At 41.6% G+C, this 12,343-nt stretch overlaps 1 protein-coding gene across 8 annotated transcripts in view; it reads left to right on the top strand.

Annotated features, from left to right (window-relative positions):
* Window positions 1-5,192: 5,192 nt before the first annotated feature.
* TOLLIP (toll interacting protein) overlaps window positions 5,193-12,343 on the top strand; it is a 30,438-nt gene continuing 23,287 nt past the window's right edge. The window contains exons 1-3 of one of the 8 annotated variants that reach the window (XM_074585660.1): window positions 5,292-5,423; window positions 6,485-6,554; window positions 7,510-7,675. Coding sequence is in view for 2 of the 8 variants with exons in the window: in XM_074585653.1 (XP_074441754.1) it covers window positions 5,391-5,423 (33 nt within the window). In the remaining 6 variants the exon portion in view is untranslated. Of the gene's footprint in view, window positions 5,424-5,726; window positions 5,980-6,140; window positions 6,262-6,484; window positions 6,555-7,461; window positions 7,676-12,343 lie in introns of those variants that run through there. The other 7 variants (XM_074585658.1, XM_074585654.1, XM_074585655.1 and 4 more) reach the window with 7 other exon arrangements.

Genomic DNA, 12,343 nt, shown 5'->3' with positions numbered 1-12,343 from the left:
GTATGAACGAATTGAGTATGATGTATTTGGAAGAAATCTGAAAAAAAATTGGGCTTGTTAGCATCACTCTAAAATAATATCCTTAACTTCTTGAAGGAAGTTGTCATTTCTTCCTTTGTCATTTCACCCTTATTTTTCATTGTTTCTCTCCTTCTGTGTCTTAATTTATTATACTTATATATATATGCTTATACACTTCATTTTGGTGAGGAGAAGTTTGGTGAGCGAACAAAACCAGTTCCTTCCTCTTCCTACCTATTTATTTTCTTCTCTAAGAAAAAAGAAAAAAGGAAACAGGAAAAAAGAGAGGAGAGGAGAGGAGAGGAGAGGAGAGGAGAGGAGAGGAGAGGAGAGGAGAGGAGAGGAGAGGAGAGGAGAGGAGAGGAGAGGAGAGGAGAGAAACCCAAAACAAATACATGGAAAATCGTACAGCACATGAACAAGATTCCTACAATATCTGCTCACAGACTGGCATGGTACTAGGTACAAATACGGATATCACAACTGAGAATGCTGCATGTCCTCCTTCTGTGAGAGTAGAATGGTAAAATCTAAGTTGCTTTAGTCTTTATTTTCAAACAACGACTTCTGAATTCTGTCTTTTTAAAGATGAGGCGGGAGGGAGTTCTCCTATTTGAAAAATAATCTAGTTAAAAAAGAATAATCTGATTAAATAAAAAAGATGTGAAGATTTAATTTGCTAGACTTCTCTCTAGAGAACAGCTTCTTTTTAAATAAGCAATTGTCAATTCACAATTACTGCAGGCAGGTATTTTTGCCAACCAACCATAACATGTATACATTTGTAGAACAACTTCAGGAGGAGTTAAGAGGATTCAACTCAACAAAAACAAACAGGTCACCACACTTAGGCAAGAATAATGAACTGCAAAAACATAAGGCGGTGAAGGACGAGCTAAGTAACAGCATGTCAGGAAAAGATTTGGATGTTAACACAGATCATAGGCTGAACAGGAGTAAACAATGTTACGCTGCTGTAAAAATGGCAAACCCTTACTGCAATTTATAGCTAGTGTTATCATCTACAAAACATTTAGTAATTCTTCAGCTCTCCTTGGAGCTGTTTTTGCCCCAGCTGGGATGCTGTGTCCAATTTTGGATATGTCAAAGAAGGTGTGGTTCTATTGGGAAAAAAACAGAGGAAGACAACAAAAACTATCAGGCTTCATAAAAGTATACTTATAAGGAAAGGCTGAAGGAATTGGGTAAAGTTTAGACTGACATACATCTGAACAGCTGAACTTCAGAGAAAAGAAAATTAAAAGGTAAAATAGTATCAGTTTTCAAATACAGAAAAGATAATTTCAATGAGAGGAACAAGCTGGTTTCAGTGTCTATTGTGTGCAGGACAGAGACACTTTGCTCTCATTAACTGCTCATCTCTTTTGGAAGTGCTGTCTGGAAATGGACACGTTACCCAAATAACACTGAATACAGTCTTTGCACTACTACAATTTTCCTGGTGCATTAAAAATACACTTAAGAAATACAACTTGGGAAAAGCATGGCGGAACTGGAGAAAAGGGAAAAAAAATCTTCCTATGATTGTAGATTGCTCTCCTCCTCTGAAGCAGCTGCTGTCTGAAATTGTTTTCAAAGAACTTTCTCCTCACGTCTGTGCTGAATGAGCCTATAGAAAAACCTGGCACGAGCTTGATTTGAAATGAAATAACTCCCATTTTGGAGTGGACTGTGTGATGAAGATGTAGTTATAAAATAAATAATGATTCAGCTCTAACTTTCAATTTTGTCCTTATTAAGTTGCTCAACCAGGTGTTGAAGCCAATAGAATTTGCTTTTCCTCTGTTGGAAAGCTATTCTGAGTGCAGCGTGACTGAAGAACAGCCACTTATTAGCTGCTCGGCAGTGCTCTCGGCTTTTCTGCTAGAATCCCCCGCAATTGCTCGAACAACACTTTTGCCAATACTCATCTAGCTCAATCAGTAGCTGTAACGCCGGGGTATGAAATTATGCGGTGGTTGCGATGGTGGTAAGTTGCCTGCTGTTTAACATCTCTGTTTCATGGCCTGGTGTTGGGAGGGATGCAACGCTGATTTTGAGCTTCGGTTTGTATTAAATTCTTTCTCTCTTCAGTCTATCCAGTTGAATTCCCTTGTAGTTTCAGTGCAGTATGCATCCTGGCTGAAATTCCTGGGTAATGTTGTATGCTGTTAGAGTTGCCATGTTTCACGGGAGCTATCTTTCCTTCCTAATGAGGGACGTAATCCTTCTGCAGCCCAACTGCATTGTGAGGATTATTTAAAGTTTGTGGTGCCCTGTTAGTACCTTGCATGCTATTGAAGTGCAAATTATTGTTTGTTACAGCCAGTCTGAATGCCATCTGGGATTTCCATGTTATTGTTTCAGCTCCGTTGTACACCACCAAGCTTGAGCTGGTACCATGAACAAAAGATTAGCGTTGCACTCTGTTGTGTGTTTGGTGCTGTGTCCAGCGCCTGTGTAAGGCCACGTACATCCTGAGAAGCTATGCTCAGCACACCAGGACTCCGGGGGTGTTTCTGTAGTTTGAAGCCTGCAACATCCCTTTCCTTTTTCTGCACTTCTACTCTGGTACCGGCTGGATCCACAGAGCAGTGGATCCCTTTGGCCTTCTCCCCTGGTCACCTTTACTTGCTATTAACTTTAAGTCAGCTTTGGGAGACTGCGTAAGAAATGATGGTGGAACTGGGCTCTACGTTTTGTAAAATATGCTTTCTCCCATGCAAAGGTTCCAGCAAAGGTAACAGTCAACTTTGGCATTTGGCCTGGTATTGAGGAAGCAGCACGGAGAGCTCAGAAACACACGCTGCCTCCTACCCAGCCAGTGGCTGGGAGCAAGGAGATGAGGTTATAAAAAGTGTGAACAGAAAGCTATAGGTGAAATTTGAGGGAATATGGGGCTTACGACAAATCTGTCAGAAACAAAGTTAAATAGAAAACTGTAGGAGAGTGTCAAAGCAAAAGAGGGTGGAGAGGAGAAGCAAAAGAAGTAGAAGCATTTAGGCAAGAACAGATAGGGCAATGGAAAAAAGGGGAAGATTTGGGTAGGGGAGATTCTGGGAGGGACAGATGAAGAATTGGGAAGAACAGAGAAGAGACTGGGAATTAGAGTGAAAGAATGATACAGGAGAAACTGACGTCTAAATTTTTATTACAAGATAAATGCAATTTATTGTCATTATAGCTTCTTTAATTACCTTTCAATCTTTTCTTTAATGATGCCCATATGTTGCAAATAACAGGGTTTTATGAATTTTCTTCTCTCACCTTTCCATGGCTTACATTCCCACTTTAATTACTACATTGACATCAAATGCCTTGCCTAATGTTTTTGCACCAGTGCTCCCTATTTGTGGTGATCTCGCACTCGGGGAAACAAAACCACCTGTCTCTCCAGGTCGAAGGCTACTTGCTGTTCTTGTGGATGTCCACCAGATGGCAAAGCCGCTATTTTTGTAGAATTTCCAGGCCACTTTCGATACTAATTTACCCTAGGCAGAGTGTGGGCTTGTTTAACAACAGATCCTTTACTGCATAGATTAAAAATAAGTAATTAGCTTCTATGTGGATTTCCTGGGAATAATAATAAAACAGGACAATAAAAGATGCAGTTAGAAAATGGTGGTGCTGGCAGGAAGGCACTGTGTTCACTCGTCACTGTGTATCTCTGTATGACGAAAACATGTATCAAGAATCTCTGAGTTAATATTACTAGGTTTTTTGTTGATATAAATTGTATAGAGACAATAATGTTTTCTCATGTCTAATCTCTTTGACATTGTTGTGACTAGACCAGGCCTTAGAATGAAATCCACAGTAAGTAAAACTGTAACTGCCCGTGACTTACCTAAAACTAGTTTCCTAGCTCGTGCGGTTATAAATGTAACAATAGCAATGAGGCTGGTTAACACACTTTTCCCTCCAACTTGCCCCCATGATGTCAAGATTGTAATTATGGAGATATGCACTGACCTTCTTCCCTTACCTCTCTGGGGCTTACTTACTGTTCTAACCATGTTGCTATCATTTAATAATAGAAACTCAGTTGAACATATATACAATATGTAGAAATGGAGATGGAGAGTTTCCTGAAAGAGGCTACACGTGGATAACATTTGTTTCTAACTCTATCAGTACACAAGCTTTGTACAGAGAGGGCACATATCTGACATTGTAAGATGCTGAATGTTCTTAATCACTTAGCTTAATTTTAAATTGCACCGCCCCTTCATACAGTGCACTATCTGTAGTGATGATTTCCTTCTTAAATGGTTTTGTAGGTTGACCTGAATTCTGCTTCCAGCTGAGGAACCGTATGCAGGGGTAAGAGAGCAACGTTACAGTCTTTCTCTTCAGCTGGCTGGCTGACTTACAGCTGGCACCAACTATATATTCGTTCAATGGCTCCCAATCAATTACATCCTGTAGTAGTCATTTTTCCGAGTATCAAGACACAAGTAAAAAGATGAAGCCGTTCTCACTCCAAGTAGATGTCAGGGTAGTGTGGAAAGGAAAAAAAAAAAAAAGCTGGTGCTATATTTGGAGCGTTCCTAATTGCGCTGTTCTATTTCCAGCTGCCGAAATCTGCGCTAGAATTTTAATTAAGGGCTAAATTCGTGCAGCATACCCTAACAACAGGAAACAGTTATGTTATTTAAATAGGCTTTGAAACGATCAGATTTTATCTCCCAAAGCAGCACTCGGCTGAATATTAAAGCTGCTTTTGTTCTTCTTGGAAAGGGCTGCAATGGCTGGGCAAGCTGAAGGAGGTCGCCGTGCCCGCTTTGGAAAAACCATCAACGGCGGGCAGGCCGGGCGAGGCAAAACACCGCTTCCTTACACACGTCGGGGGCGAGGAGCGCTTCACGCCGTCCCACGCGAAACCTCCGCCCCCTTCGTCTTCCAGCGGGGCGGATGCTTCCCCTCAGGCCGGCGGGACGCCTCCGCCACCAAGATGGCGGCCTCGAGGCGTCGTACCCGCCCCGGCTCCTCCTCAGCGCCGCGGCGCCCCCTAGCGGCTGCAGCGGCCACAGCGGAGCACAAGTGCGCATGCGCTTATCGACGGAGGGGGGGCGAGCGGGAGGCGCGGTGCGCCTCCCGCTCGCCCCCCCCTCCGTCGATAAGCGCATGCGCAACAGCGGACGGGTGCGTTGTGTTCCCTCCGCGCATGCGCACGGCGCCGCTTTGGCAACGGCCGGGAGGGGGCGGGGGAAGAATGCGTTGCTGCAGGCACGCCCGGGCGCTGGGGGCGGGGTCGGGGGTCAGCTGACGGGGCTGAGTGACGGTTAGCGGCGGCCGTTGGGATCGGTAACGGTAGCGGCGGCGGCCTGGCGGGGCGGAAGGAAGGGTCTGGGTCCGAGGGAGGCGCCATGGCGACCACCGTCACCACTCAGCGGGGTCCGGTGAGTGCTGCCGGGTGAGGGTTGGTTGAAGGGGCCTCTCCTGTTAGTTCTTGCGGCTGCACCGCCTTGGGGTGGTGAGTCCCGGCTTGGACCCTTCTGGGCTCCGGCTTGTGTCCGTCTGCCCCTCGGGCGGTGGGCCTCGGTGGGAGGGTGACTCACCCTTGTCTCCTTCCCTTCCCCGGCTCGCGGCCCGTGGCGGGAGGGAGAGGAAAGACCTCTCTCCTTCCCCAGGCTGCCGCGATACGGGGGGAGGGGGGCGGGCGCAGGAAAAGTCCTGGTTCTTCTCCTGCTTCTCCGCCTTGCGGAGAGGAAGAGGGGAGGGGAAAATCCCTCCTATCTGCGCGTAGGGCTAGAAGAGGCAATTCTGCTCGTTCTTTGTTTTAGGGCCTTCCAAAGGAGCGAAGGGCTTAAACAAAACCAGAGCTGAATCTCGTTCTCTTTAAAGCAGAGTAGAGCTTTATGTTTTCGTGGTTGGGTTAGGGAGATTCAGGTATCTGTCTCTGCAATTGCCACCTGAAAGCTGGGACGTGAAACGTGCTGAAATACGCATTCACTGGTAGTATGTAGGCGTGTGTGTTGCGGGGGTGGTGGTGGGGAGAGGGCTGAGCAGTCTTAAAACCGATTTAACAGTCTTCTGGGAGTTAATGTTGCTAGCTTATTGGGAATGTGTTATTGTCTAGTTTTGCCCTGGAATAATCTTGCCCCACACCAGGTTGTTCTACAGTGCGGTGTATAACTCTGCAGTATAACGTCAGCTCTCGATTGATGTGTGGTTCCTGTCTGTTCCTCCTATCTGGAAAGATCTGGTAGTAATTGACAATACGATGTTGCTCTGGAGGTGAAGTAAGATTTTCTTAAACAATAAATTTAAAATGTTGTATTTTGCTTCCTAGAAGCAGCTGAATTTTTTGAGTGTCTATGCAGCCTTGATGAAAGACCAGAGGAATGAATAAACTCCTAATCTTGAAAACTGCATCACTGTCTGTTGTTATCTCATGACAGTACTCTTATGTGATCATCGACTTAATTTCTTAAAATGCCTTATTTGTCTGGTCTTTCAGAATAGATTCCTTTTACAATGGATTGTGATGGTTATTCTGTTGGAATAAAACTTCTAAGTGGAGAATTAAGGTAAAAAGAGTGAAATAAGTTTTTTGTTCTATCTTTATGGTATCCTGGAAAGACAAGGACTGCTGTTCTGATTGAATCTGTCACAAATTAGATAGTTGCTATCCCCAAAGGCTTGGCGTTTGAAAGATGACGCCATGATTGCACCCAGATAGAATTCTGTCAATATGTAAGAGGTTGTAATTTAAAAAAGCTCAAAATAATATAAATGCCTGAAAAATAATGAGTTTGTTCAAAAGTAACTTCCAGTCATCCTTTAGTTTATGTTTGGAGAAGGTTGCAGAGATTAAGGGAGTTGATAAAAAACTAAATGGTTTGGCTAAAGCTGAATAGTAGGCCTGATTGCAGTCCTGGTTTGTGGAGAGATGAAATTATGCAAATATTTCTATCTCTGAAATGGAGTAGGGTTTCTTTTTGAGAGGAATCTTAATTGCCTGTGGTACTAAACACCTTGTTGATATTGAGTGGAATACTTTCAATATCTGCTTGTTTTAGCTTGGTGAAATCCTCTTCCTGGGTTTAGATAAGATTTTAGTGAGAACCTTTTTGGATGTAGCTATACTCTTGCAAATGTTTGAATATCGTAACTGCCTAGTCTCTCTTAAATGTTTTAAAGGAACTACATCTCAATGCTTAGAATGTTATTCTTCCACGTCTTATTTTAGAATTATCCAGGTACTCCTGTATAATCCCTTGGCACTATTTTGTTACTTAAAATTGATTTAAGCCTGACAAATGGAAAGGTGTATGATGATTTATCTTGTACCACTTCGGTTTTCTGTTTTTTGGGATTTTTTTCTTATGTGTTCCTAACACTGTTGTGTATACTTTCCTTGTCTTAACCACTTTAGAGATTTGAATGTTCTCAAACGAATGAATAAACTGTGCAATATTAAACTGCCATTCACAGGTGAGGATGCTGATATGGTACATGCCAGCCTTTCTTAATTATCTCTAGAGTGGAAGATAGAATTCTACTTGTTTCTATATATACAACTGCATTACAAATGAATAGCCACTAAACGGTGCTAAAGGATTGGGAAACATTTTCTCTTTAGTGCTGCAGAGAACAGTTCTGTCTGTGTTTCAACAGGCAAGAAAATACTCAAGGTTGTTTCTTGCAGGTAAGAAAATAAAATATACTGCTGTACTGTAGCCAGTCTTGTTCTTATACTTGTACTTTCTAGTTTGTGATGATGCTTATTTGGCAAGTAATTAAAAGTTCCAATTGGTGTTTAGTTTTTCAGATGAAACAGAACTGGAATTCATCCTGTGTGTTACTGGTAAATATTCTGCTAGAATATATAGTTCTCTGACTATTTTCAGGATGTAATGGAATCAGTGTGTTTTCACATTTTGTGATCTTTTTGAGAACAAAACACGTTTTGAAATGTAAACTATGGCTGAATATATAAGGGCTGCTAAATGATACCTTTTCCAAGTGAGAGACATTAATGAACAGTTTAATCAGGCTTCAGGTTAAGTCTGAGAGACCAAAACCTTATATTTGTGATTCCTTAGCTAGCCAGGCGCGCCCAAAATTAATTTCCATGATTATTCACCATGCTGGCAAAATATGTCAGGTCCTCCAAAATTAGATTGAGTACCAAACTAGGACTATTTAAATTTCTACTTCTAATTTCCCTAATAATCACTACTGTGATGATTTGGAAGTGTTCTAATGGGCAGGCTTATGTTTATGATTACTTCTCTCTTTCTGTCCTAATACTGTCATTTGACTATGTAAGTCTTGCTGTCTCTGATTTTACTTGAAGTTTTATTTTGAGACTCTTCAAAACTTTGGTATCTTTTTCTGAATGATGGTGACAAAGAAGCAATTAGTGTTTGCATTGTTCAGTATCAATATGTTATGCTGTCACATAAGCAATTTTTAATACAAAATCCTATCACCAGAAGAATTGTGTTGATAATTCTGGATATAATTGAATATTTTAATAGATATTTTGTTTCTTATTAGAACGTCGATATATGTAGTATTAAAATCCTGATCCGTGAAGGTGGAAATTTCATAAAGACACATTGTTGCAATCAGTTTGGATTTCAGAATTTGTTTAAAAAGTTGGGGGAGTAAGATGTCATTGAGTCGTTATAAGCAAAATGTGAATTAATTTTTAAGTGCTGTGATCTGATCTTTGGAGCATGTTCCTTTATCAGAAAATGTTGAGAGCAGCATTGGTAATGCTTTGAAGTTCTTGCTTTCTAGCAGATGAGAGCAGTGCCTTAAGGCACTAAATGGCTTATTTTCTGTTGCATCCAAAGACATTTTCTTTTAACCAAGACTTGGAGGAAAGAAAGATCTGTATTGGTATGTCTAGTAGTAGTGTAGAAAAAGGAGGAAGCCTGTTCTTGGCATTGATGGCAATTCTCTTCCTCCTTAATACTTATCCCAATGTGAATTCATGGATTCACTTATTTTGAGCTGTTTCTATGGCTTTTCCACATGTTATTCCTCTGTTACATTGAATAACAATGTACCAAATCACATAGATCAAATATGCTATAAATGCTTCTTGAATTTGAGATGTCTATGGGCACTCATTCTATCTTTTATTTTTAACTCGTGTTTGAATATAATAGTTACTGCCACACGTAGCAGGAATCCAAATTACTGTTTTAGCGAAGAAGGGAATCTTTTTATTGTAGTTAGTGGTTCTTATTGATTTCTTCTTTGGTAAAACTAAACTTTTGGGTTTTGTTATTAACAGTTGTGCTTTTGCACTGTGGAATGTATTTTGCACATATTTAAATGTTAATGTCTTGGACAAATTTATATTTGCTGGGAAAATCCAGAGGCAGCAACTTATGGCAAAATGGTTAGTCAAGACTAAATATAGATGCTGTATTTGGGGGAAAGGGAAAATAATATTACAGTGGTGTCTACCGGTAAAGGCTTTATTATACTGTAGTCATATGGAAGCAACAGAAGTGATAAAGTAGATGGGAAATATCTGACAAAAAGAAAAAAATCATGAGAATGGGAGAAAAAATGTCTGGTACCTTGCAGTCCATGACACTTTTATTTTGGTGACATTTTAAAAAAACAGCACACAACAAAAAAACCTCCCAAAACAAAAAAGCAAAAATCTGTAAAATTAATGAACTTAATTGCTATTATAGTCTTTCCTTTGTCCATCTCTAAATTCAAATTCTGAAGTAGGGCCTTTGACTACAATTCTACTAGAGTTTTACTGGGAATGTGTCATGCTGTAGCCTGAGTTCTGTAGAATCATTCAGGTTAGAAAGGATGTCAGGAGGCCATGTAGTCCAATCTCTTACTAAATACATGGTCAGTTTTTAATTCAGACAAGGTTGCTCAGGGCTTTGTCCATCAGGATCTTCCAAACCTCTAAGGTGAGAGTTTTTGCAGCCTTCCTGTGCAATTTTTAGTTGTCCCTGCAATTACTTATTTTTTTTCCTCCTTATTTCATGTCAAACCTCCCCTGTTTCAGCTTTACAGTTGAGGTCTCATTTCTTCTTGCCTTGCATCTCGGAAAAGAACCTGTCTCTGTTTTTTTTAAAAACCTCCTCAGCGATAGCGTAAAGCTGCTATGAGATGCATCCTAAGTTTCTTCTATTCTAAACAAATCCTCAGCCTGTCCTCACAAGTCTTGTGCTATAGTCCTTTTCATGGGCTGTCTTGGTGGATCTTTGCTGGGCTCCCTCAAGTTTATAATTTTTCATGTACTGCTGGGCCCTAAACGGGTTGCAGTATTCCAGCTGTGGTCTAATGAGTGCTGAGTTAAGGGGAACAATCGCTTTCCTCAGCCTACTGGCTAGGCTTTTGTCGATCCAGTATAGTATGCTGTTAGGCTTCATTGTTGGGAGAGTGCTCTGTTCATTGATGTTTAGCTTGCTCTGCACCAGGACCCGTATGTTTTTCTCTGTAGAGCTGCAGCCCTGCCAGTTTTCTCTAGTCTGTACCAGTGCCAGGGGATTTTTCTCTCCAAAGTACAGGACTTTGCACTTGTTGAATTTCCTGAGATTCCTGACAGTGAATTCTTACAGCTCTCTGGTCCGTTGTCCTGTCCTCAAGTATGCTAGTCATTCCCCCCCCAAATTTGGTGTCATCCTCAGAACTGATGAGGGTACATTCTGTCTTCTCCTCTGGTCACTGATAAGGAAAAATATTAGATGCATAAGTTAGTCTCAGTGTAGACCTCTGAGAAACTTTTTACTTTTAACCAATCCCTACTGTCATTAACCATGGAACTTCAACATCTGAGCTCAATGATCCAGCCAGTCTTTCATCCATCCAGTGGTCCACCCATTTGGATTGTAATGACCCAGCTTTGATACCTACCACTCCCTCCTTATTCACAGATTCTAATAATTTTATTGTAAAAGGCAGTTGGACTCATTAGGCTTTGTTTTGGTGGGTGTTTTTTTTGTTGTTTTTTGTTTTTATTTTAACTCTTGGTAAAGGCTGGCTATTCCTAGCCCCTGGTTTTTCCTTTGTGTGTCCGGAAATGGCTTCCAGAAGGGCTTACTCTATGAATTTCTTGGCAACTGGAGTGAAGCTGACCTGCCTGTTCCTCAGGTCATCCTTCTTACCCTTTTGAAAGCTGGGTATGACATTAGTCTTTCTCGAGTTAAAGGGGACTTCCCCTAATCTCCATGACCTGTTAAACAAGATAGAGAGTAGCCCTGAAAAGAATACCGGCTATCTTTTTCAGGACCTCTGGATGCATCCTGTCTGGTCCCAATTTCTTCTTTAGCGTTCAGAACATAGTTCAAAATTCTCTCTCATTCATTCACTTATTCCTTCTTAAAAACAGTAAATCCATTTAAAGGAGAATGTTTAGAACTCTTTTGAGTAGCTAGGTGTTTAAAGCTCTTTAACATGAAACTTCTCTGAAACCTAATATCAGAGTTTCTTGGTAATTGCTACTGTGAAAACTTGAGTAATGATTCCCTGGATGTATCATGTCTCAGTGTATGATAAGTCAAGGCAGTTGTGGTTGTCTTTGGCTCTGTGGTCCCTTTCCCTCCCTTATCTAGGTACCAGTACTCACATGATCAGTTAGAGAGGTAAGGGGTCCTGATGGCTTCCCCTCCTCTTCACTTTACCACCAACCCTGTTTAATTTTCTTCTGATCAGCCCCCTGCACTAGTGTACTTTACAAATGCCTTGGCACCATTTAGCGTTGCACAAGAAATGGGGGAGATGAAACAGGAGGATGAGACTGAGACAGCCCAGTCCTAAACTAGCTCGAATACCTGTAGAACATCATGTAGAATCACAGAATTGTTTTGGTTGTAAGAGACTTTTAAGATCATCAAGTCCAACTGTTTTGCATTGCCAAGTTGCCACTAAACCATGTCCCTCAGCGATACATCTACCTGTCTTTTAAATACCTCCAGGGATAGTGACTCAACCACTTCCCTAGGCAGCCTGTTCTAATGCTTGATAATGCTTTCAGTGAGGAATTTTTTTCCCAATATCCAATTGAAACCTCCCCTGGCGCAATTTGATGCCATTTTCTCTTGTCCTATCACTTCTTACTTGGGAGAAGAAGCTGATACTCACCTTGCTACAACTTTCAGGTAGTTACAGAGAGTTATAAGGTCTCCCCTGAGCCTCCTTTTGTCCAGGCTTAACAAGCCTAAGAGGAGCCCTCAGCTGCTCCTCATAAGACTTGTGCTCTAGACCCACCACCAGCTTTGTTGCCCTCCTGTGGACACACTCCAGTACTTCAGTGTCTTTCTTCTAGTGGGGGGCCCAAAACTGAACACAGTATTTGAGGTGGGGCCTCACCAGTGCTGAGTACTGG

This window comes from Larus michahellis, chromosome 4 (assembly GCF_964199755.1).
Source record: "Larus michahellis chromosome 4, bLarMic1.1, whole genome shotgun sequence".
NCBI classification, from domain to species: Eukaryota; Metazoa; Chordata; class Aves; order Charadriiformes; family Laridae; genus Larus; species Larus michahellis.
This window is presented reverse-complemented; position numbering and strand designations above follow the sequence as displayed.